General features: G+C 34.7%; 1 protein-coding gene across 1 annotated transcript in view; it reads left to right on the top strand.

The window, feature by feature from the left end:
- The window catches only part of NRK (Nik related kinase), a 138228-nt gene that overhangs the window by 81160 nt on the left and 29576 nt on the right, over positions 1-27492 (top strand). Inside the window, exons 6-16 of the mRNA XM_039256556.1 lie at positions 1536-1646; positions 2250-2340; positions 5008-5138; positions 6793-6847; positions 11732-11810; positions 13036-13211; positions 14808-14871; positions 15291-16458; positions 18584-18691; positions 24179-24246; positions 26253-26347. Of these exons, the coding sequence (XP_039112487.1) occupies positions 1536-1646; positions 2250-2340; positions 5008-5138; positions 6793-6847; positions 11732-11810; positions 13036-13211; positions 14808-14871; positions 15291-16458; positions 18584-18691; positions 24179-24246; positions 26253-26347 (2146 nt within the window). The remainder of the gene's footprint in view (positions 1-1535; positions 1647-2249; positions 2341-5007; positions 5139-6792; positions 6848-11731; positions 11811-13035; positions 13212-14807; positions 14872-15290; positions 16459-18583; positions 18692-24178; positions 24247-26252; positions 26348-27492) is intronic.

A 27492-nucleotide genomic window follows, 5' to 3' on the forward strand; every position in this document is an offset into this window, starting at 1 on the left:
GAAGATGTGGTATCTATATATATATATATATACACACACACACACAATGGAGTATTACTCAGCAATCAAAAAGAATGAAATCTTGCCATTTGAAACTACGTGGATGGAACTAGAGAGTATAATGCTAAGTGAAATTAGTCAGAGAAAGACAAATATCATATGACTTCACTCATATGAGGACTTTAAGACAAAAAACAGATAAACATACCAGAAGGGAAGCAAAATAATAGAAAAACAGGGAAGGGAACAAAACATAAGAGACTCTTTTAAAATATATATATATATAGTTTATTTATTATTATATAATAATATATATTTTATATATAGTTTATTTTATATATATATATAGTTTATTTTTGAGACAGAGACAGAACATGAGCGGGGGAGGGGCAGAGAGAAAGGGAGACACAGAGTCTGAAACAGGCTCCAGGCTCTGAGCTGCCAGCACAGAACCTGATGCGGAGCTTGAACCCATGAACCGCGAGATCATGACCTGAGCCAAAGTCAGACGCTTAACCGACTGAGCCACCCAGGCGCCCCAAGAGACTCTTATATATGGAGAACAAACACAGCGTTACTGGAGGGGTTGTGGGAGGGGTGATGGGCTAAATGGGTAAAGGGCATTAAGGAATCTATTCCTGAAATCATTGTTGCACTATATGCCAACTAACTTAGATGTAAATTTTAAAGAATAATTTAAAAAAAAGATAGAAAAATGTGATGGGTTGATTATAATAGATATATTCTCTTTTACATTGGCCAGTCCTCTATCCAGCTAAAATAGGAAAGGAAATTTACAAGTTTATCACCTGATTCATTGATGGCCAAAAGATAAATTTTCTGAGAAATTTTCATTAATAACGTAATATCTGAATGAGATGGTGTCAGTGATAATAGCCTTAAGATAGAGTTTCCTCAGCAATGAAATCATTTGGGGAAAAAGTGTCCTATAGGAATGCAATTGAGGATTTACCTCTTGAAATTGTATTTTGCCGGTATCTCAGGGAAAAATAATTTAGAATTTAAAATAAAAACAAAATAACAATAAAAAAACAAATTTAGTCTTAATGTTAAAGTGTGAATTCTTTTGAGATCATTCTATCCTGTTTCTTCACTTGCAATCGAATTGTTCCCTCAGTGCCCTTTTCTGTTGCACTCCAGTCATCATTCAGGTCTGTCTCCTGCACAAGCTTCTTTCTAATGGCATATAATCATTCTGTTTTCAATAAACTGAATGTTCTTCCTTCTCATTATATCCAAACTAAATCCTTCAAGGCTTAGCTCAAATTCCACCTACTGGTTAAATACCCATGGTGTGGTACCTGCCTTCCCTCCCTCCACTGATCTTTGGATAGGTTTAAACTCTTTTTAATTCCACTAGCCTTTAGAGACTTCTACCAGACAATTGAGGCAGTCTTTGCAGTGTCTTAATCTCTAAACAGTACATATAAATACAAGCCATATGGACCAAAACTCTCCAGATATTTTCAGAGAATTACGTTCTAATTCTTGACACTTTGCTGGCTTCCCTGCAGATGGTGATGGAATTATGTGCAGCAGGCTCAGTCACTGATGTAGTAAGAATGACCAGAAATCAGAGTTTGAAAGAAGATTGGATTGCTTATATCTGCCGAGAAATCCTTCAGGTGAGTCTTCATATAGTCATTCTCCGCTCCCTTGAAAATACCTGGGAGTAATATATGCAATGTACTTTATACAGGCTCATAAATGTTGGTTTAAGAATCCTAAATATAACCTCTGGATCAGGATACCAAAAAAGGACCAAAAGGCTTTAGAGAAAGCAGATATTCAGGTGATGTCCATGTCCTTAACTTTAGATAGATTGCAATATGGGTAGCCAGGCCCTTCCAAACCATGGCCTTTAATGGCTCTGTCAGAGTTAGACTATTATGTTCATTCGATCATGGAGATAACCACTTGGAATATTTATTACACCATTCAGATTTTTAGAGTTCTTAAAAGAAAAGCATCACTATGGTTAGAGATTAAGATAAAAGTGGGACAAAAGTAATGGTTTGGGGCCATTACTGAATGGCCCCAAACCATCCATAACCATTTTGCAGACAGATATCCTATTTGAATAATGCCCTACTTTTAAAACTTCTTTATTTGAATACCAAATTGGATGAGAACAATCTTCTTGATCTACCACACTCAAATTTTTTTCTGTGTGAAAATATATATACTGATGAAGCTTTTTAAGTGAATATATATTTATCTATGTGCAGGGCTTAGCTCATCTTCATGCACACCGTGTAATTCACCGGGACATCAAAGGTCAGAATGTGTTACTGACTCATAACGCTGAAGTAAAACTTGGTAAGTTTGTTCTTACAGTACTTTATGTGATGCCCAAAATATTTTAATGAAGAATAATCCTTTAAGATAAATATGTTCTTTATCATTTCATTAATAATATCTGCTACTTATTTAGGGTGTGTCTTCCTTGCTTGCAAAACCAGTGAAAATTTGAAAATTTGTTTGGTGAAGAAGGTGGAGCAGGAGAAAAATGCACCATTTACTGCTTCTCTGAAATCATGTAGTTAAAAACAACTCTTAAATTATAATTGAAGACTTACATTTTGGTCATTGTTTTACTCTCTACTAAGTATAGATATTATATTTCTTTCAACAATTGAATTGAGTATTTATTATGTGCAAGTTTCTGTGCCATGGACAAGGAAACAAAAAGACAATTCTTCCACATCATAAAGCCATATTTTCCAAAGAATATCAAATAATTTTTAAATTTCTTAAGCACAAATTGCTTCTTTGGAATTTCTCCTGAAATATTTAAAGAACTGATATCCTTTTCTCCCATAATATCAAAATCAAGTTCAGAATTCGAAATCAAAAGATCAGAAAGTCCCTGACTTTCTATTCCAGGAATTAAAAAGGCATAATTTATTTTAAAATAACTACACATATTGTCTCACAGGCACAAAGGGAACAATTTATTGCAACCTTTAATATTTAAAATAAAATTAAAATAAATATTGTTGGTTGGTTTTTAAATAATACCATATGACTAATGTTAGTACTATACACTGGTATATATATCTCATTGATATAGAATATAATCAATTGATATAGAATATAAATCACTGGTATTAGATCCTGTATTATTTTAAAATAATATCAATTCTTGCCTACCATAACTCTAGGTTGACCTTAAGATATTTCCCCTTTTCCTTATAAACAAATACAACCACAGCAGCGATTTTGTTCATTGAGAATGTTTTCATTGAATATTTACAGAAGCTTGAGGTAATAATTGTTCCTGAAATAAGAAAAAATGTAATTTCAAGAAAATGTGTTATGTCTTGTGTTTAAAAGCTAATAAGCTAGAAGTACAATTTTAAGATACTGTGTCAATACATAGGGGGAATTTGGATCTCATATTCAAATGTTCACGATAGATACTCTGTCATAAGGCTACCTGCATACTATTTCACATGTGGCAGCACTACCATATATTTGGGTCAGGTTTCTGTCAGTTCTACCATTTACAACACAGAAGAGAAATTGTTAAGTAAATGAAATGCCACTGAAAAAACTGTCACAAAGTCCATGCACTAAAGCTCATGTACTTTACTATGTGGGAGAGATCTTTTAGCATGGATAAGAATTTAATCAGGTTTATTTTACGTATAATGGTTATACATTTGGTTTTGCATTTCTCAGATTCCAGGATATTTTTAAGCAACATATTATAAGGAAAAGGTTGCGGGAGGCAAACCCAAGGCTATCAAAAGGGAGTGACAGGAACAAGACTGGAAAATGACCATATTATGATTGTAATTGATCCGTAATCCTTACATTCTGGTTCCTAGGTCATTAAAGAAAAAGTTAAATTATGCCGCTGTTGAGGTCTCATCTCTAATTTTGCCTTAATTTCAAGCTTTTCTTTTTTTCTTTTCTTTGATCCATCACTCTTTCTTCTAATCTTTTCTCTTTTCGTTTTCTTCCCTGAATGTTATATATTAGCTCATGGCCTTCATAGTTATCTCTTGGCCCTTAAAGTTGGACCTCAGGGATAGTGAGATTGTTGAGCTCTGAGTTAACCCTCTTCTCCCCCCCAAAAATGTATATAATGAGATTATTCAACAACCAATGATGATTTGCACATATTATAGGCATTTTTTATTCTTGTTCAATCCTTCCTTTTCTTTAAGCTCCTAACTTTTTAATTTTTCATTTCTTCTCCTAAATTCTTCAAATTACTATTCAGACAATGTTGCTCTTCATCCTCTAGATTACTGGAAACCACTCTAAATTAGAAAATCTACTTCATTTTTCATCCCTGAAAATCTACTTTCATTTTTCATCTTACTTTTTCTGGACTAAATAACCCTAGACTACTTTAGCCTTTTTTTCTGTCTGTTACTGAGGATACCATACTAAATATTTTCATATAATGTATCCCACAGATGAATAGAAGACTGAAATTTACAGTCTAACCTAATATATAGATACCACAGTAAATATTTGCATCTGATTCAGAAGATCTGTAGAAGAACTTAAACTAAATTCTAGAAGAAAACTTATTTTTCTTTATTGGTGTAATAGGACTTTCTAATGTCATGAGCAAGACTTCATAATAAACTACTAATAGGTTTTAGATTTCTTGTATGTCGCTTATAGTTCTGGTCTTCCTCCAGCTTGGTGGCAGGTCCAAACACTACATATGTTATCACTTCAGAAGTTTAGGGTATACTGGCGGAACTTTGTTTTTAATATTCATGGTAAACTTTCAGCCAAACCTACTGTAGATTTATAATAGCACTTCTCAGTCTCTTTCCAATATAAATAGCAGCAAAAGCCTATTTCTCAGTATTCCTGGAGTAGACTTCATGGTAAAGTTTTCTGGGCTGGAAAGAATCTGTTATCCATTGTGGATTTTGTATTGGCTTTCCAAGTTAAAGCAATAACTTATTGAACTTTTTGTTACTGATTAATTATTTTGACATATGCTGAATTTTGCAGTGGATTTTGGAGTGAGTGCCCAGGTGAGCAGAACTAATGGAAGGAGAAATAGTTTCATTGGGACACCATACTGGATGGCCCCTGAGGTAATTGACTGTGATGAGGACCCGAGACGCTCCTATGATTACAGAGTAAGTGTGAAGATTCACATAGTGGGAATCAAAGATTGGAAAGGATTTTGACCAATATTTATTTGTAAATGATAAAATTAAACAATAAAAAGCAGGCAACTCCTTCTTTCACATTAAACTCTAATAAGAAAGACTAGCTGCTATTCTTATATGTGGTTTGATTATATGCAGAAACGTAATATTTTCCAAGAAGGTAGACAAAGTAGACCCCTGGGAATTATTTACATTTGAGGAAGAATGTCTGGTTCATGTTGCCTGCAACTTCTTGGGAAAAAATATTATATTATGTGGCTTTATATGGAAATTTAACTTCCAGGGGCAGAGATCTTTCTAAACCTAAAAATGAATGAATGTAAAGCCAATTATTAATCCCCACAGTAACTTAGCTCCAAAAAGAAAAAATAATAATAATTTGATTACTCGGGGTAATGGAGAAAATCCTTGTCATGGTTCACCTCCAAACCACTGAATATCAGTGGAATAGACAAATTAAGTAACGATTCATGCTATTTATTAAAATTTCCACTGAAACTGCAATTTGGACAATATACATCTATGTACACATTTCAAAAAGCTGACATGGAAAGAAAACTCCTCATTTGCTATAGACTGGAAAAACCACACTCACTCTTCACATCATAAGTCATCCAAACAATTCATTGTGGTTTCGTTGTGTGGAATCTAGGACTCAATACTTGAAGGTTGATTAATTCAAATCTCATCTCTTTTCCGTTTCCCTTAAATGCCCTCTGCTTGATATGCAAGCAGATCTGTTAAGAGTTCTTTGTCTAGTGCTACTACAGGCTATGGAGACTATGGAAGCATAATGTTCTTTTAAGTGGCTTGCAAAAAAAATGATGGTTTATACCTGTACAATTTTTGCAACCTTCCAAGGACTTTCACTTATATTATTTATTTTCCATTTTAGCCCTATGTAATTGAAAGAAAGCTTCAACTTACACCATCACAACAATCCTTTGAAGCTAAGAAATCTATGAGCTGAGATTATCAGAATTCAATTAACTTGTTTAGAAGTTATCCAGCCAGACAGTGTACCTCCAGCTCTGTGCCATTTCTTTTCACATTCTAAAAAACAAAGTACAGTTAATCATGAGGAGAATTTCCTTGAGCCTCTTAAAATATTATTTCCTAGGAAAACAATAATTATATTCTCAATTTATCATATTTAAGTAACTGATGAAAATGCTTTTTATATATTATCTAATTTAATACTCATACCAGTGTTATGAGGTGGATGTCATTATTATCACTGTTTCATAAAGGGTGAGACTGAGGTACAGAGAATTAAATCATTTATCTAAGATGGCACAGTTAATAGGTCTATGTGATAGAATTTCTTCACAGCAAGCTCCTTTTGCTATTTCAATTAAGGCAACAATAGCAATACATTCAAGATGAATTTTCCTTACACTGAACCCTGTCCCATATTGTTCTGTTGTGTGGTGCAGTACTTGCAAATCACAAGCTGAGATAACGTCCTCCTACAACACCATTCTATAATGAAGGTTCATTGTAGAAAATCCATAAAATGGCTCTGGCATTGACACTCCCCCAACCAAAGATTGTGTTGAGATTCTAAATACTATATATTTTCCATTTTAAGTGACTTTTGGTGTCATTTTTTCTTCTGCAGAGTGATGTGTGGTCCGTGGGAATCACTGCTATTGAAATGGCTGAAGGGGCTCCCCGTGAGTAAAAATGTTTGTTAAAAGCTAGGGAAGCATGCTAAACAAATCTGCTACTTGTGCCAGTCAGCTTGTCCTGGTCACACAGGTGACACACTATTGCTAAACCTTAAATGCTGGAGTTTTCAGTGATTATCAAATGTTCTAGTCAGAATAGCCAGATATTTCTACAAAGAGTTTGAGTTTTTCTTTTATGATATTTTATTTTAGGCTTATAGAGTGTTGTTTCAATTTAGCATCAACTTAGTCCTGACTAATGAGAATCTAAAGACATTTCAGTACATAGTAATTGGTGAAGTATTTAGGTTCCAGAACATGTATAGTCCCACACTGCTACTGCTGCAGATTTTGACAGTGAAGATAATCTTCCAGTGTTTCACTGAAATGAACCAGTCCTCAACCCTGGGAAATGAGTGTTTTTTTTTTCCCCCTGCAGTCAGTCCAGTTCACTTTTGTTGCCTTCCTTGCTCCTTTTAGCCACTCCAGTACCCTTAGTTGATTGCTCAGAAGACAGTTTTCTCTTGTTTCCCCCTCATGTCCATCATTTAAATGATCTGTTAGGATCCTGTTCTCTCAGGGCACTGCTTTCTGGTAGGAAAGTGAAAATGAAATGTGACCTTGGATACAAATGATTCATAACCATCTAATGTATGACCCTTATAAGTAGGGCATACCAACTGTCCTCAATACTTAAATCTAAAGATATATATGATGGACACATTCCTGGTATCATTGGATGAGAAGTGAGAGATACTGGGAGTGTTTTTTTTTTTTTTTTTTGAGGGGAGGGTGGATGGGGGTGGAATTTCTTTGCTTACCCCTTTCTAAGGAGATCCTATAGGTTCCCATGTTCCTGTATCCTCTGTCTGCACAATGTCTACCCAACAAGCTTTATAAGTTTGCAGTATCATAATACTGTGTTTCAAGTCCAATGGGAGCAATCTCAAGGGATAGAAATAGTGATAACATGATTGTTAAGAAATCCTGGTGTCCCTTAGAATATCACAGTAGGGGTTTGGTTTAAATCTAGGACAAATGTGGAGATCAGGTTGCTGCTGTCCCTCTTTTCATGCCCACCCAAACAGCAAAGTATCTATTTTAAATGAATAAAAAATTAGTGATGGAAAAATTATGTATGCCACATATGTATAATTGAAATGACACTGGGAAGATGCATATTATTCCTCATCACTTCTTGATTATTTGTCCTTGTGAAACAAGCTTAGATTATAGTAGATTGAGCAGCAGCAGCACCATCTCCTCTACTTCTTCTTCCACCTCTTTTTCCTCCTCCTCCTCTTCCTCTCCTTCTTCCCCTTCTTATTCTCCCTCTTCCCCCTCCTCCTCCTATTGCTGCTGCTGCTTTTTCTTCTTCTTCTTCTTCTTCTTCTTCTTCTTCTTCTTCTTCTTCTTCTTCTTCTTCTTCTTCTTTCTTCTTCTTCTTCCTCTTTCTTCCTCTTCTCTCAACAACATGGTATTTCCTATGAGTATTGATATATATTTTTTAGGATATATATGACCACATCAAATAGTATATGTTTTATCTTGTTTTGGAGTGTTCCTTACCATGTATTTTCAAAAAAAAAAAAAACTATCTTTCTACATTTTGAAGATTTTTACTTTGTAGCTCCCCTTTATTCTGTTTCAATTTTCATTCAAAATATTAAATCATGAAAGAAAAAAACGGGTAATGAACGAACTCACAGAAGGACTGCACAGAATACACAAATGGCAAACTTCTTACAAAAGATGTATGAGGACCAGGAGATTTTAATTTACAATGAGAAAAAATAGGGCCAACATTCCTAAATAAGTAATTGGAAGGCTGCAACTTTGGCCATGAGCAACTTGAAATAGCCACACTGCTAAAACATTGGTCTTTCACTAGCCTTCCATATTGCCTAGACTATTAACTTTGGATAGAAATGATTGTCATTAATTTAACTGTAGAAATCCTCCAGGTTTTGATAATCACCATCTCAGATGGGGTGGCCCTCCAAAGTTACAATTATATGATAAATGACTCTGAGGTCCAGGTAACAAAATTTCTTTCTTTCTTTCTTTGGTGAGTCTCTGCCAGGGAAGTAAAAAACAAAAGGCAGGAGGAGAATAACTTCTCATTGAAAGGGTGCTGTAAAGGTTGTCAGAGGAGGGAAGATCTGTACCATTGCACACCAGGACCTTCTTAAGTGCTTGGGTTCTTTCTTTCTTTCTTTCTTTCTTTCTTTCTTTCTTTCTTTCTTTCTTTCTTTCTTTCTCTCTCCTTCCTTCCTTCCTTCCTCCCTTCCTTCCTTTTGGTTTCTTAAATTCTACATATGAGTGTAATCATATGGTGTTTGTCTTTCTCTGTCTGAGTTCACTTATTATTATACCCTCTATGAAATGTATTTTTAAAGAAGGCTTGCTATTTCAAAGTAATGAGCCTCTAACGGTAAAATATTTAGGCATGTTACATGTGCAGTAAAGAGAGCATTTACTGGCATTCCTAAAATTAGACTACATAAGAAGCCTCCACCGTTTGACATAGCTCTTGTATCCACCATGTGCTCCATTCCTTTGTGGACTTCTCATATCCCTTAATGACAACTTCCTTAGTCTATGCTCTAACTCTTGACCCCTGGGGATGTTGCTGGTTGACTAAATGTTGCTCAAATGTTAATAAATGACAACTTCTTAATATTGTACAAACTCACATAAAATATGTTTAAAGGACAGAATCTGGTGACTGAATGGATAGAGTAAGGGAATTAAGAGAACCAAATGTGAGTCTTATCTTTTGAGCTTGGGGATAATTCTGCCCTCAATTATAAAACTGTACCTCTATTAACCTATACCTATGTAACTGAAACAAAAGCTTTACCTTTGAACAAGTGCTTTTATATCACTCTAATGAAAGCACCCTGGGGATTTTTTCCTACTATTATAAGAGACCAGTTTGGCATTGCAGTTTTTCTGGAGATGTGTTTTGGGAGAGAAAGGATGACTCTAGTGAGTCACTGATATCCAACTGTCCTCACGTGAATGACACACTTGTAGTATTAGATGAAATTTGTTGGTGAGGGTGTGGAGAAAAAGGAATCCTCTTGCACTGTTGATGGAATGCAAACTGTGCAGTCACTGTGGAAAAGAGTATGGAATTTCCACAGAAATTTAAAAATAGAACTACCCTATGATCCAGTAATCACACTACTGGCCATTTACCCCCAAAATACAAAAACACTAATTTGAGAGGGCATATGCACTCCAATGTTAATTGCAGCGTTATTACAATAGCCAAATTATGGAAGTATCCATCATACATGAGTGGATAAAAAAGATGTGGCACATATTAAGATGTGGCATATACAATCTATCTATCTATCTATCTATCTATCTATCTATCTATCTAATCTATCTACAGGTAATATTACTCAGCCAAAAAAGAATGAAATCTTGCCATTTACAACAACATGGATGGAGGTAGAGAGTATTAATGCTAAGTGAAATAAGTCCATCAGAGAAAGACAAATGCCATAAGATTTCACTTATGTGGAATTTAAGAAACAAAACAAATGAGCAGAAGAAATAAAAGAGAGAAAGAGAGAGAGAGAAACCAAGAAACAGATTGGTGGTTACCAGAGGGGAGGTGGGTAGGAGGATTGGTGAAATAGTTGATGGGGATTAAAGAGTATACCTATAATGATGAGCACTGAGTAATGTATAAAACTGTAAGTCATTAAATTATGTACCTGAAACTAGTGTAACACTGTAAGTTAATTATATTTGAGTTAAAAAGCTTGATAAAATAAAAAATATTTATTAAGGGATGCCTGGGTGGCTCAGTTGGTTAAGCGTCCGACTTCAGCTCAGGTCATGATCTCACGGTTCATGGGTTTCAGCCCCGCGTCGGGCTCTGTGCTGATAGCTAGCTCAGAGGCTGGAGGCTGTTTCAGATTCTGTATCTCCCACTGTCTCTGACCCTCCTCTGCTCACGCTGTCTCTCTCTCTCTCCGAAATAAATAAAACATTTAAAACTTTTAAAAAATATTTATTAAGAAAAAATAAATTTACATTTTGGCTCTCTTATGGGGATATTTTCCAATATAGCACATATTGGAATAGGCTTTTCTTTGTATAGATGTGTGTTTTCAAAAAGAGAATGAAAATCCTGTAATTTAGCATAGACCTGAAATATCAGATAGTTAAAATCTTTATTATATTACCAATATTTATTAAGTGCTTACTCTGTGCCAGACACTTTTATGTGTAAGTTAATGCTCATGGGAATTTCTTTGAAGGGATTCTTGGCACAGACAGGATAAGTAATTTGCCTGAGGTCACAAAGGCAGAACTAGGATTTGAACCCAGGTGATCTTACTCTAGAGGGTGTGTTTCTAACAGTTTGTTACACTATATCTACCTCTTTTCCTAGGACTGTCAGCTTGCAAAACAGATTATTCTCATCTTTTTAGACTACTAATCATTTTTTTATATATTATTGTGCTTAGCTACTAGTTTGGCTGACTTTTTGGGCCTATAATTACATTACCTATTTCAATTTTATAACTATAGATACCTATAACACAAAATACAGAAGAGTATTTGTCTTCATTTTGGGTTTATGATTCTAGATAGAACTCATACATCACACATTTTGAAATTTGTATCCAGTGTAGTTTATTATTAATTTGCCACACCTGGCGATGGTGATGCTTGAGGATCTTATATAATGGACTGTTTGCATTAAAATGAGCTTTTCCTCTGACTACACTCTTCTGTATCTATTTATTCTTTAGTGTCTACTCAATATGAAATGTGAAAGAATACTGAGAATCCCCTTTGGAATGAGGAGACTGCTCTGTTGTTACACTTCTCATTCATTCTAAATGTATCTATTTTCTTTTGCAGCCCTGTGTAACCTTCAGCCCTTGGAAGCCCTCTTTGTTATTTTGCGGGAATCTGCCCCCAAAGTCAAATCCAGTGGATGGTAAAGATGAATCACTTAATCCCCTAAACACATTAACTTGGCATTTTTTAATGTAGCATATGAGTTGTAATAAATTTTGTTATCCTGTTTCAATGTCTTTGTTGGACAATATTTCTTAAAACTAATATCTATTTTTAACAAGAGGTATTTATTACAGAATTAGACATTGAAATGAATATCCTTATATATCCTATAAAATTCAGTCATCAAAATAATATAGTCTTATAGTCTTATATGGAATATTATAAAGCGATTAAAAAGGCTTAGAAAAAATTAATGACTTGGAAAGATAGTCATGTTCTATACTAAAACTAATTATCTTAGTGATTAGTTTTCATTAAGAGGTAGCTAGTCGACTAGAAATAAGTAATACCTTCCATAGTATATTATGATGATGTCACTGCCCTGGAATTAATGGCATGTTCATTTGTTTCTCCATTAATGGCATGGACCAATAGATATATTTGTGATGTTTCTTACTGTGCCTAGATAGGCAGTCAGTGATTGTGATATACAGCTCAGTTGTTCAGCCCATTGAACAACATCCACAGATCTAGAGAAGAGAATTTGTTCTCCCAGGGTGCTACAAGCCAACTGAACTTGGGAACCCTTTACACTGAAGCATTTTGATTGAGTGTCTGAAGCTCTTGCTTATTCTTAGTATTTATTACTTGCCCTGGTAAAAGTGGTGACTGTGATTTGATTGCTGACATTTTTTCCTTGTGATTCAATTTAACCCTTTCCACAGAGTCAGGCTTTCTGGCCACATCTGTTTTCATGGGCCGTTTTATAAGATTAGTTAGTCCTGTTGCTATTAACACTCTTGTTTGGATCATTACACATAAACCTCCATAGCTCAAAATACATATAGTGAAGTGAAACATTCAGGCTTCAAAGTATCACTCCTGTGGACTGACCAATCTAGTCTCATGACCTACATATACTGCATTAACTACTTCATTGCCATACCATCACTTGACTTTTTACGGTGTACATACTTCTGTACTCCTTGAAGTTTCTACTACTTATTTAAATGCCATTTACTCTGGCTCATCTGTAGTACAATGTATATCGTCAAGCTGCAAGATATGTGACAATTGAAAAGACACTTATAACTAGAGGCAACTCTCCAAAAATATGACCTGCAGAGTGCCCTATGTGAAGGTGGGAGAAAATATAGCAGTCCTGAGGATGCTTTTTTATCTCTTTGACTCATTTCTTTTAGGTCTCGTAAGTTCCACAATTTCATGGAAAAGTGCATGATAAAAAATTTCCTATTTCGTCCTACTTCTGCAAACATGCTTCATCATCCTTTTGTTCAGAATATAAAAAATGAAGGACATGTTGTTGAATCATTAAAGAAGCATCTTACTGGAATCATTAAAAAGAGACAGAAAAAAGGTCAGAATATGTGGACTTTCATTTTACTGGAATGAATATTTAGATGAAAGCAGAATGTATCCATTTTTTCAAGAAAAATAATGTTTGCTTAAGAATTACATTGAAAGCAAAAATTCTGAAGCCTTTGATATTTAGTTTTTTTCATTAATATGCCATGTGCAGTTAATTAATTATCTTTCTCTTATCTATCTATCTATCTATCTATCTAGGATTAAACTGCTACCAATTACAGCTGGCAAGTGTTTATATTTACAGAAACCTTGAATGCTCCCAGAATAACTATGTGATGTGCCAATTTTATTTTAAGAAAACTCATAACTAAAGAAATAAAATAAATAAAAATATAACAAAATCTATATCATACTGCTCTTTTTTGGTTATTTTAATTAACTCCAGTGAGATAAATGGATTTATAATTATCCATCTATTGACTGTTAATTCTGAAGTAATTTCTGTGTACTATATAAAGTCTGGTTTATATACTAATGTCCAACTATAAGATGTAATTAAAAGAACTAATTCATACAAATAAAAGTTTCTATATATTAATGCCAAAAATGGCAGGATTGATTTTCATCAAATCCAGAGTAAACAGAGTAAACTACTTAGGAAGTTCCAACTTTATAGGTTGTATGGCATATTCCACATTTAATTTGGGCCACTATAGGCAGTGTTGCAAGTGGTGATGTAGTGGAAAAGGGGAAACCTGGAACATAGGAGGCATTCTCAGAATAGCTACAGGATTGATTGCAATAGAGTTTTTTCCTCCTGAATAACTATATGTATTCTATTTTGGAGTGAGAAGCAGCAGAAATTATTTTATTTAGCCATGGCAGAAAATTCATTGGACCAGCATTACAAAAGCCAGCCAGTCTCAAATGGGCACAGGAAGACACCTTTTTACTTTAGAATTCATTAATTTCCAGAGCTGCAAGATTTCCAGAATGTTACCTGCAGAAAAGTTCACATTTATGTGGGGATTGCATAGATGTAAATATAGTTACCCGAAACACTTTTATATAGGAAATTCAAAAGAAAACTCTTGTTTGTAAGCTTCTCTATTTCAGTACAGCACAGCTGAAATGAAAGAAGCTGAACATGTTGAATGTAAGTGTAAAACTTTGAATTTAGATTTTTACCTTCTCATTGAAAAGACCAAAGATCCTGACCCTCATTTTCAAAGATTCTCACTGAAAGGGCCAAAGATAGATGTGGGCCCAAGGCATAAAGTTCTTGCATCTAGATCACACACATATAGGCCATATGCTCAAAAAACATCTAGAGTTTCTCTCTTGTCCCTTTCTCTCTTTGCTTTTCTCAGTTATTTCTCTTTAGAATTGCAGCAGCCAAATTGCTAAATTCCCTTTCCTATGTCCAGAGAAATTAGTGTGTATGGAATAGCTTCACAATGCTGCAAAAGTGGTTCTAAGAACCAGGACATTGTCTACATTACCAACCAGATGTGATTTGAAGGGTTACCTTCTTGTCCTTATAAATTCACTTGACATCCTGAGGATTAAAGAATGAAAATTCACTAATGTAGATTGTGTTAATCTCTGCTGATTTTTGTGTATTATTTTTTTCTTTTATAAAAAGGAATACCTCTGATATTTGAAAGAGAAGAAGCTATTAAGGAGCAGTACACCATGAGAAGATTCAGGTGTGTTAGATAAATTACATATAATTTGTTGTTAGCAATTTATGTAAGACCGTTGATCTTATACTGTTGCATTTGACTCAGAAGAGCTTAATCCCTTCTGATACAACAAATAACAGATCTCTCTATTATTTTCAAAACATATTTGAATGGAAATGTTGAGAAAAATTTTTATTACTATTCAAAGATTCTTTCATTTCTGGCAGTAGATTGATCAAGTAGTTTGTGAGATAACTAATATTGAGTGTATTAGTAACACAAAGAATACTTCAGACATTATAGGAATGATTCAAGAAAGATTTACTGAAAATACCCTTATTGCAGAAAATGTCCATTTTTAATAATAAAAAAAAATGAAACCTGAGTGGCTTCACTCCACTGACAGTTCTTACTATATAGCAATCATTTGTGTTTCTTTCTAGAGGACCTTCTTGTACTCATGAGCTTCTGAGACTGCCAACCAGCAGTAGATGCAGACCACTTAGAGTTCTGCATGGAGAACCCTCTCAGCCAAGGTGGCTACCTGATCGAGAAGAGCCACAGGTCCAGGCACTTCAGGACCTACAGGGAGCAGCCAGGGTGTTCATGCCACTACAAGCTCAGGACAATGCACCTAGGCCTCTACAGGGGCAAGCCCAGGCACCTCAGAGACTACAAGGGGCAGCTCGGGTGTTTATGCCACTACAGGCTCAGGTTAAGGCAAAGGCATCTAGGTCCCTACAGATGCAGATTAAGGCACCTCCACGACTACGGAGGGCAGCCTGGATGCTAATGCCACTACAGGCTCAGGTTAAGGCACCTAGGCCTCTACAGCTACATGCCCAAGTACCAAAAGAGCAGCAGGCTCAGGCCCAGCCTCAGGCATCAGAAGAGCCACAGGATCTGGACCAGGTACCAGAGGAATTTCAGGGTCAAGATCAGGTACCGGAACAACAACAAAGACAGGGTCAGGCCCCTGAACAACAGCAGAGGCAGAACCAGTTACCTGAACAGCAGCTGGAGCAGAACCAGGCACCTGAACAGCCAGAGGTACAGGAACAGGCTGCTGAGCCCATAGAGGCAGAGACTGAGGCAGAGGAACCTGAGTCATTACGAGTACATGCCCAGGTATTCCTGCCCCTACTGTCACAGAACCACCATGTGCTGTTGCCACTACATTTGGATACTCAAGTACTCATTCCAGTAGAGGGACAAATTGAAGGGTCACCTCAGGCACATGCCTGGGCACTAGAGTCCCCACAGGCAGCTGGCTCGGTTCAAGAACTTATAGAGGGACTATCAAGAGATTTACTTCGAGCACCAAACTCACATGACTCAAAGCCACTTGGTCCACTGCAAACCTTGATGGAAAACCTGTCTTCAAACATGTTTTACTCTCAACCAGAGCAGGCACGGAAGAAAAAGTCAAAAGTTTCTAGTCTAAGGCAGGCATTGGCAAAAAAACTATCACCAAAGAGGTTCCGGGCAAAGCTATCACGGAGGCCTGAAGAGTTTGAGCTCTCAGATTTAGAAGTCTGCAGGCGAAGGCGCCAGCGCAGATGGGAAGAGATCTTTAATCAGAACGAGGAAGAATTGAGTCAAGTTGCGAATGTAAGAATTTCTGATATTTTTACTGAATCAAATATACAGAGAAAACATGCTAGCACATGCTCATGTTTTCCCTCTGTAAAACCAAATGAAAGAAATATTCCTTGTGTCCCAAAGAAGATTAACTTATAATTTGTGCTTCAAATAAAATTTCCAAGTAATTATGACTAAGTTTGAGAAAGAAAACATTGCTTGAATGATACAGGTAATTGTTTAATATCTTTGTAGAGATGTAGCTTTAATTATTAGTTTTCTACTTATTATTCCCTTAACCAATAAAGGAACACTGTATAGACTTTTAAAACTATTATTTGGGATATTTAAAAATTATTGTCATAGCTCAAACTTTGAAATATAACCCATTAAAAATAAAGACAAAAAAACGACTTTGGTTTCACTCCTTTAACCTCTAAGTTAATTTGTCTTTTTTTCCCATAGAATGCTGAACTGTGCTGTTTAAGTGAATTATACTAATTTTTTACTTCAGCATGTTTAAATCCAAGTTAAATTGAAATGGTAAAGCAGTTACCAAAATCTTTTGTATATAGTTACCATATGTATGTCTTGTCTCACTAATTTTCCACTGTTTTACATAATTAATGAAGTGTCTGCATTGAACATAAGTTACAAATTAATCTCTACACTCTTTTGAAATGCAGTACATTAATATCTTTATCTTATTTTGGAATAGTCAGAACTTAATTCTTTCAAATCCCCTAATATAGTTTGGCTGGAGTTGCTGAATTCAATTTGGCAGATGTATCTGACAATGAAGGGTTTGTGGGCTTTATAAGTAAATTAATGAGGTCAGCAGGATTAGAAGAGCAGTTGTTTTCTAATACTTTACGGCAACCATTTACATAAAAGAATCCTAAATTAAACCCTGGTGTCAACATCCATTTATCTGATAATAATTAATGTAGTAATTATAAACGTATCTTGTCTGAATGTCTGGATAAGTGAGTCTTTGGTTTGTGTCCATTGAGCCAATTAAACACATATTATTTCCCTAACACGTTTAACTTGAGAAAATGTGAAAGTAACAAGCAAAGAAAGGACCTAATTGACTAATATCAATGAGCACTAGTAACAACTGAATCTAACGGGTTTTGCATGTATGAAAAAGAGTTGTATGCATTCCTGCAAGACCCATGGCATTGGTAGCATGACACATACTTATTGTCATTTAGAGTTTTAAATATATATGTGAGAAGTCATTCTAATATGGAAGAAAAAGTCAATAAATAATAGTTACCAATCCCATGACCCTAAGATCTTTGTACAGGCATTCATATCTTTATGTGTGATTCTTAACAAAATTATAAAAGAATTGATATTAAATCAAAGTCATACCTCTTTTGAATTACCTAAAAATTTGTTAGCATTTAGAGACATATTTGAGTTCTTAAACTAACCAAAGGAAAGAAAACTAATTTTCATGACTCTCTTTGAGTTGAAAAAATAGTATTGATTGGCTTAAGTGTGAAAACAGAAACTTTCCTTAACAGAGCTCAATTCGTGAGAAATATTTGCACTGTGCTATTTCATATCTTCACAGGAGGACTAAACTTGTAATTATAACTGCTTACTAAATGTGACAGTTTGAAGTTATGAGTTAAGCTTTAGGCCAGAGATTCTTATCCTGTATATAATAGATTAGCTACAGGTGGCCAATGATCCCCCGAAAATATATGCAGATATGTGTGTCCGTATGCAGTTAGAATCCCCTCAGATTCTTTTTTTCTTTAATTTTTAAAATTAAAATTTTGTGTGTGTGTGTGTGAGGGAGAGAGAGAGAGAGAGAGAGAGAGAAAGAGAGGCAGAGAGAGAGGGAGACACAGAATCTGAAGTAGGCTCTAGGCTCTGAGCTGTCAGCACAGACACTGATGTGGGGCTTTAACTCACAAGCCCAGCAGTAAGCAGCTCAACTGAGTTACCCAGGCACTCCTAGAGTCTCTTCAGTTTCTAAAGGGAATACAGAACCACAAACTATTAGAATCTTCTGATTTAAATCAATTTTAATATTTGAAAATTATTCTTTTAAATTGTACATTGGGACGAGAGAGTTGCTCCTATCATTTGCATTTTAACAACAATTAAAATATTTATTTTCCTTTTTCTTTCAAAGGACAAAGAAGATGAATCATCAGACAATGATGAAGTATTTCATTCAATTCAGGCTGAAGTCCAAATAGAACCATTGCAACCATATGTTCCAAATCCTAAAGGAAATGAGGTAAGTTTTCTCAGTATGAGTTACTGTGACATTAATAAGTGCCTAAAACAGTGATTCTTAAACTTTTTGGTCTCAGGATACTATATACCCTTAAACATTGAAGACCCCCAAAGAACTTTTGTTTATGTGGATTTGTCATTTAATATTTAATATATTAGAAACTAAAATAAAAATTAAAATATTTACTAATTCATTTAAAAGAAAATAAACGTATTATATGTCAACATAAGAAATAAATTTTTAATAAACAAGAACTATTTTCCATTTTGCTTAAGGGAAAACAACTGGATTCTCATATGTGCTTCTGTATTCAATTTGTTATCATATATTTAGTATGTGGTAAATGAATTGTACAAGTAAAAGCTGGCTTCTCACATATAAATAGTTGGGAAGAGAAAATTTTCATAGCTTTTTTACATAATTGTGGATATTCTTTGATAATACACTAAAGCTAGAGAAGTGGAATTTAAAACCCCATCAGTGAGACTTTGCATATTTAGAAGTATTAAAATCCATTGTTCTATTGTTTGCTATAAGTAGGTATTTTATTCATGCACAATTTTGTATCTTCATACGTTGATAAGTTGGAAAATATTATTTCATTGTGTATATCTATTTTTCCAAATATTTACACATTCCATGATACAAAATCAATAAACAGCACCTGTTAATATCACCAATTTCATCAAAAAAACGATTGAATATTGATAAGCTGCCAAGTGCATGGTGACAGATAATAAATTTAAAATTTAAATTTTCACTTCAAAGCTCAATTTTTATCATTGTTAACAAATACAATCAGTTGTTTTTTCCTTGAATTGACAGGCTAACTTCACTGATTTTAAATAAAATGCTTACCAAATGCCCAAGTTGATTAATTGTAGTTCGTCTTGTCAATCATTCTTTTAATTAAAAATATTGGGGCGCCTGGGTGGCTTAGTCGGTTGAGCGTCCGACTTTCGCTTAGGTCATGATCTCGCAGTTCGTGGGTTCGAGCCCCGCGTTGGGCTCTGTGCTGACTGCCAGCTCAGAGCCTGGAGCCTGTTTCAGAGTCTGTGACTCCCTCTCTCTCTGACCCTCCCCTGCTCACGCTGTCTCTCACTCTCTCTCCTAGAAATAAATTTTTAAAAAGCATTAAAAAAATAAATAAATAAAATAATTAAAAATATTGCCCATAAAAAACTTGGGTAGTTCAGCTTATAACACAACCACATATACGTTTTCCCTTGATTGTCTCTATTCGAAGATATAGTTTATGACAGGGTCTGTGTCATGTACTCTGTGGTTTATTTTCTTACACTTATAGGAATAATGAAGTCAGTCCTCATAGCCAGGTTGACTTCTGTTTTCACGACTGTAATAACAGCATTTAGCATAGGGTATTGGTGAAGCCCAAGTTGCAGTTTCAATTCCCATATGGACAAGATAGTATCATCATAGCTAGCATTCATAACAGCTAGCCATCTAAAAATTTCTTATTAAAAACATAAATAAATACATAAATAAATAAATAAATATTTATTTTTTTCTTTAACTTTAATTTTATTTTTTAATAGTTTATTGTCAAGTTGGTTTCCATATAACACCCAGTGTTCATCTCCACAAGTGCCCTCCTCCATGCCCATCACCCCCCTTCCCCCCACTCCCATCAGTCCTCAGATTGTTCTCAGCATTCAAGAGTTTCTCATGGTTTGCCTCTCTCCCTCTCCCCCCTTCTTCCCCCCTTCTTCTCACCTCCATTAAGTTCTTCTCACGGTCCTCCGTTAAGTTCCTCCTAATCCTCCTTTACGTGCAAACATATGGTAGCTGTCCTTCTCTGCCTGACTTATTTCGCTCAGCATAACACCCTCAAGTTCCATCCATGTTGCTACACAAGGCCAGATTTCATTCTTTCTCATTGCCATATAGTATTCCATCGTATAGGTAAACCACATCTTCTTGATCCATTCGTCCATTGATGGACACTTAGGCTCTTTCCATGTTTTGGCTAATGTTGAGAGTGCTGCTATGAACATTGGGGTACATGTGCTCCTATGCATCAGCACTCTTGTAACACTTGCTTAAATTCCTAGAAGTGCTATAGCTGGGTCCTAGGGGAGTTCTATTGTTAATTTTTTGAGGAACCTCCACACTGTTTTCCAGAGGGGCTGTACCAGTTTACATTCCCACCAACAGTGTAGGAGGGTGCCAGTTTCTCCACATCCTCGCCAGCATCTAGAGTCCTCTGATTTGCTCATTTTAGCCACTCTGACTGGCGTGAGGTGATATCTCAGTGTGGTTTTGATTTGTATTTCCCTGATGAGGAGGGACACTAAGCATCGTTTCATGTGTTTGTTGGCCATCTAGATGTCCTCTTTGGAGAAGTGTCTGTTCATATCTTCTGCGCATTTCTTCACTGGATTGTTTGTTTTTTGGGTGTGGAGTTTGGGGAGTTCCTTATAGATTTTGGATACTAGCCCTTTATCTGATATGTCTTTTGCAACCAACTTTTCCCATTCCGTTGTTTGCCTATTAGTTTTATGGATTGTTTCCTTTGCCATGTAGAAGCTTTTAGTCTTGATAAGGTCCCAATAGTTCATTTTTCCTCTTGATTCCCTTGCCTTTGGGTATGTGTCAATTAAGAAATTGCTGCAGGTGAGGTCAAGGAGGTTGTTTCCGGCTTTAAACTCTAGGGTTTTGATGGTTTCCTGTCTCACATTCAGGTCCTTTATCCATTCGTGTTCCTGGATCAGTTGATCTCTCTTTTCCTCAGTTTCTTTTTTGTCTATAATTGGGTCTTCTAAATCACTTATTCTCCTTTCTGCCTCTTCAATACGTGCATTGGAAGCCTCCATTTTATTATATATTTCATTTATTGCATTTTTTAATTCATCATAACTATTTTTAAGCTCCATAGTGTTTGTAGCCATAGTTTCTCTGATGTCCTCCATGCTTTTTTCAAGCCCAGCGATTAATTTTATGATCATTGTTCTAAATTCTTTTTCAAGAATTTACTCGTAGCGGTATTTGGGACTCTCCACCATGTGCCGTTTGGCTTGTTTCTTGAGGTAGCCCTAAAGGGTGGTTAATTCCAACGGGTTTTCTTCTTTGGTGGCTTCTGAAAGTCACCTTAACTTCTTACCTGCTTCATTTTTCTTCACTTACCCAGGGAGAAAGCAATCTTCACCTGTCGAGGGGAGGCGGAATAATGTTGATTAATTTCACTTTTCTTGATTGAAGATGTCGAGCCCTGTTGTAAAGGCCTAGCTTATTCAGCTTCCTTCCTCCTCCTCATCCAAAATAAAAATTTCTTAATCACTAAGGATGACCATGTGGCTGGGTGAAGGGCTCAGAAGTTCTTGCCTTATTAATAGTGGGGTAGAAGTCTCATTGTTGTTCTTAATCAGCACAAGGGCTCCAGATCAGTATATTTCTTCCTTCTAGATGCTTCACAATATTCCACTATGTTGTCTTTCATGGACAGTTTTTCTTTTTAAATATTTAACTTCTGGGGCACCTACGTGGCTCAGTCAGCTGAGCATAGTGGGTTCAAGCCCCACATCAGGATCTGTGCTGACAACTAGCTCAGAGCCTGGAGCCTGTTTCAGATTTTGTGTCTCCCTCTCTCTCTCTGAACCTCCCTTACTCATGCTTCTCTCTCTCTCTCAGAAATTTAAAAAAAAAAAACATTAAATATGTTACTTCTGATACTAACAGTCCTCTGAAGTGAATAACAGAGTATTACTTTATAAATACTAATCACTGGCAGAAGGAACATAAACAGGAATGTATTATTCAATTACAAAAGTCCTTATGTCTTCCTCTCTGCCTTATGAAATTATGACTTTACTCCTACTCTTAGATAATAATTATTACCTTAAGCATGCTTCTTTAAACAAGAAATATAATGAGTTATGCCTGACTGGTTTGGAATACACCCTTTGTCTCATACATGCTATTCTTACTAATCATCTTCTCATTTTTTGGACAAAATAAAGCCAATTCATATTAGGCATTAGCTTTTCTTATTTTTGGCCTTTATTTTTTCTGAGTAATCCTGGCCTCTGGTTTACTAGTGTCAACAAACTTTCTGAGATCAGTTTCATGAACCAAGGAGGACTAGACTGAGTCAATATGATGCCAGGTATGAGAACCAAATGTGGAAAAAGTCAGATGCTTATCGTCCATACTGCCAAACATGTGGTTACATTTGGAAATACTCATTAGCAAGGCAGGTGAACATTAACAACACTTTTCATTTCTTACCTATCACAACCTTGATAAGTCACTACATAGAGGACAAAATAGCATAGTGAGTTTATAGAAACTATAGAATGACTTTATCAGCATGAAAATCCTAGATTTTTTAAAAAATGTAACATGTTGGGGCACCTGAGTGGCTCAGTAGGTTAACTGTCTGACTTCAGCTCAGGTCATGATCTCATGGTTCATGGTTTTGAGCTCCACGTTAGGCTCTGTGCTGACAGCCAGCTTAGAGCCTGGAGCCTGCTTTAGATTCTGTATATCTTTCTGACCCTCCTCCCTCACACTGTCTCTCTCATCCTCTCAGAAATAAATTTTTTTAAAAATTTAAAAAAATTTTAAAAATGTAACATGTTTAATTTTTCTAGTGTGACTGCCTCATTGAATGTCAGAATAACTTATTCTTTGATTAGCTAAAAACTATTTTAAGTAGAAACCTAATGATATAAAACTAAATGAGGCAAGATAACACTACATGGTCCTATCTATTAATGTTGGCAGAAAATTATCTGTCTCATTGATGGATGCTGGCTCATTATATGTGCTCTTCTCTCAAGCATTTTGCTCCATTAGATGAAGTAATAATTAATAGAAACCAAATTAATTCATTTAGAATTGGAAAAGTATTTAAAAAAAGAATTGGAAAAGTATTTGGAAAACTTATTATCACAATACAAATTATTAAGTGAAAAGAAAACATTACTTTCTTAAAGGTAGGACATTTTTTACTTAAGAGATTTTAATGATGTATTCTGTGTGTGTTACATCTTTTGAAAATCTAGGTTTATCTTAAAAGGGTCAGTGAGTGAGAAGTTTGAGCTTAAATTCTGAGTGAGAAATTTGGACTTGATATAAAAAGCAATAAGAAAATACAGAACATTAAATTAGCAGTTGGGGGACCAATATTCTAATTACATATATTCTTTAACTTGATGTAAATCCTTAGAAAAGTTATTTTCCTCTCTGGAGTACAGATTCCTCAATACAAAAATTAGAGTGTTTGATTATATAATATCCAGAAACTGTTATTATACCACAATTGAAGGATACCATCAGAAATTATGGTTAACCCACAGTAATGTTGCACTAAAATTATGAAAATACAATCTATTAAATCAGATTTTATATTTTGGATTTCTAGGAAAATATCTCTATATGAAGAAAAGAATCTTCATCAATAGATTAATAAACTCAAAAGAATTTATGATAAAAATTTTTACCAAAGTATTGCCTTGTGTCTTTAAGGTCCAAGAGAGATCTACTTCAGTGTCTTACAATCAAGACTGTGCACACCATGTCAAGTTCTCTTCAAGGTATGTGTCTCTAATTTCTATATTCAAATTTCTCAAAAGTATCGCGTGGAAAATTAAAAGGTATTTATTTGACACTAAGTTTTGTGTAAAGTCAAAACTAAAATATTAATGACAATCACCATAATCATTACTGTTGGCCCACATTTAAAACTTTAACTGCAGCAATCCGTTAACTAAATATTTCATATTTGGATATACTGCAGTCTCTCTGTCATTTAGTTTTATAATTGGCTGTTAAGATCAACAATTTAATAAAAGAAACATCATTGAGTTGCTGGACAGCCTTCAATTAGTACTTTATAATAAAAAGATGTGAAATTTCACGTTTATCATTTACTTCGATTATACATTTTATCATGTAGTATATCATGAATCTCATGTACTACACATTAAAACACTCACACAATTCTTAACCTCAGAAGCTAATGCCATGGAATGGGCAAGCCTGAAATGACCTGAGGGAAAAATCAAATCTAAATCTTAATATTATATCAATGATATTTTATACCAGTCATTGTATTTTTTTATCACTGTAATATTGGTGATCTTCAGTAATGTTCAAAGATCGTGTTTCATATTTTAGATGTTATGTGCATTGTGTTATATCTAAAAACTAAATTTTAAGGTAGATTTTCCTTAAAAATTATACCCCCTCCAACTCCAGGTTATAATGGAGAGAACTTAGTCTATATTCATATACTTAGTCTTTCACTAAATATTTATTGAGCACCTACTATATTCAAGATAGTGGACAGTATGGTCAGATTACATAGTGTTGATGTTATGTAGTATTTGTATTCCTAATTCATTATTATTTGAAACCCCATATATTTATGTCCTTAGATTCAACTTATATGCAGAAATCTTGGAAAATTGGAAAGCAAGATTAGGAATTTTTGCTTTCTCTACATTCAGTGAATGAGTTGTCATTGTCCTTCTGACCACAAAGGGATAAACCTGTTTAATTTTGTATATGTTTTTTTGGTATCATGGGATATGTCTTTTGTGAAGTCCAGCATATAAAAATTAATGTTGCTGTTAAACTACAATTGACTGTTTACATTTTAAAGAGATTTTTGAATTTATGAATAGCAAATGTATTAACTTTAAATATGGTTACATTTCTAAAATTAATTAATGTTTAAGTTTATTTATTTATTTTTGAGAGAAAGATAGAGCACAAGTGTGGGAGGAGCAGAGAGAGAGAGCGAGAGGATCCCAAGCAGGCTCTGCACTGTCAGCAAAGAGCCCAAGGTGGGGCTCAATGAGATCATGACCTGAGCCAAAACCAAGAGTCAGATGTTCAACCCGCTGACCCACCCAGGTGCCTCTTAAAATTAATTCAAATAAAACTTGAGTCTTTCCTGAAATTGAGATCAGATAAAAGGCTCTAGTATGTTTTAGGCCTACATCAATAACCAAAGTCTTTCTTATATGGAAATTCCAAAGCAACTATAAAATTTAGCAGCACTAGTCCAAAAAAGCTTTCTAAATATTATCTGAATTTTAATATTAAAAACTAAAGTGTCCTATTTGTATGTCCATTCACTTATCTAAATCAGGAATAGGACATTAAAAAATGCAAATGTCAAGCTCTTAAACTTAGGATGATCACTGTGGAATATTTGACACAGCAATAACAGTTTTTTATCTTGTTAAAATCAACACATACACCATAAAGTTATGTTTATCACTGTGTTACTAGGTATAGAATAATACTGAATATTACTTTAAAGAAAGTTCATTGAATTTTTTGAAATTAAATTTGATATGTAAAGAAAACATAGTATATGGAAACATTTTATTTGTATTTTAGAAATTGCTTCTCTGTTCTAGATAAAATAGCACATTTGGAAATAGAAAATTGAAAATTTTACTTCAGCTCTACTTTTTTAGCTTGTTATATATCCCTATACTTAAATTTTTTTGTTGGTATTGATGTTGAGCTATACATTCTCATTATGAATATTAGGACACGGCACATGCTTTTCTGTCTTTTCATTTAGTGTTCCTCAGCGGTCTGTTTTGGAACAAGCTCAGAAGCCCATTGACATCAGACAAAGGAGTTCACAAAATCCTCAAAATTGCCCAGCAGTATCAGGTGATTCAAAGCACAAAGTTGAAACAGTCAAAACACGGAGCTAATATTTAACAGTTTGTATTGCAGAAGTCAAGAAAGAATTTCAAGAAGAAATGAGTCAAAAGTGTTAGAGAAGCAGAGTAGATTTAAGACCAGGAGGCCATCGGATTTGACAATTGGGTGATCAGTGGTGACCTTTGAGAAATGAAAAGGAGTTTTTCTGAAGGCTTTTTTTTTCTTTTTTAAGTTGGGTAGTAGTTAGGAATGGATTTAGGGAGGTGGGGGGTGTCAGCTTTCGTTTCTGTACCATGTGTGACAAATATGAGAAAGGAACTTGGGAGAGGCCTTTTTAACAGGCTAAAATGTATAGGCAATCCTGAAAATAATGAAATATTACATGGAGTAGTTTTGGACATGTGTTTTACTTATCAATTTGTTATTTCACCACCCCAAAGCAAAATATATGCAGCATCTCATAAACATCCCTAAATGTTGCAAGTTGATGTTTTTACTCAAAACACATGAAAAATTAATAAAATCATAGAAAATAAATTCACAATTTGTGATATGAATTTCAAACAAGTATTTTATCTTATGATGTACTTTTGAGAGTTTTAATTAATTATAGATTTGTGAAATATTGAAATAAACAAAGCTAAACTTTATGCCTTAGATTATAAAATCTGGCATTATGTACATTTAAGCAATCTAAGTTTAGCAAAGGCAAAATGCCTGAATGAGTCCTCAAGTCATCTGTAAAAATGTAGTGCACGGATTTTATTAAAATGTTAATAATAAAAAAGATGTATAAGTGTACTGAATAAAAATCAAATATTTTCAAGACCTGAACTTAAAAACCTCATTCTTATTAGGGGACTCAGATAATGGTAGAATTCTTTCAAATAGTAGTATCCTCTCATGCAGAAATATTATGTTGTGAGAAATAAAATAAGCTTGGATGAAAAGTAAATTTAAGAATATTTTCCCCAGAACCTTTCTGGTTTGACTAGGACTAATTTTGCTAATACTGGGAAAACACCTGAAAATTTAAGGTTTATTTATATTGCCTTTTCTGAAATAAAGAAATTCTGTGGACATTGGTAAGGGAGAGAAGGGGATAGTATTTGTGTAGGTAATAGCTGAAGTTCTTTTCAGCTCTAAAATTC

This window comes from Hyaena hyaena, unplaced genomic scaffold (assembly GCF_003009895.1).
Source record: "Hyaena hyaena isolate Hyena2069 unplaced genomic scaffold, ASM300989v1 scaffold_576, whole genome shotgun sequence".
Classification (NCBI taxonomy): domain Eukaryota; kingdom Metazoa; phylum Chordata; class Mammalia; order Carnivora; family Hyaenidae; genus Hyaena; species Hyaena hyaena.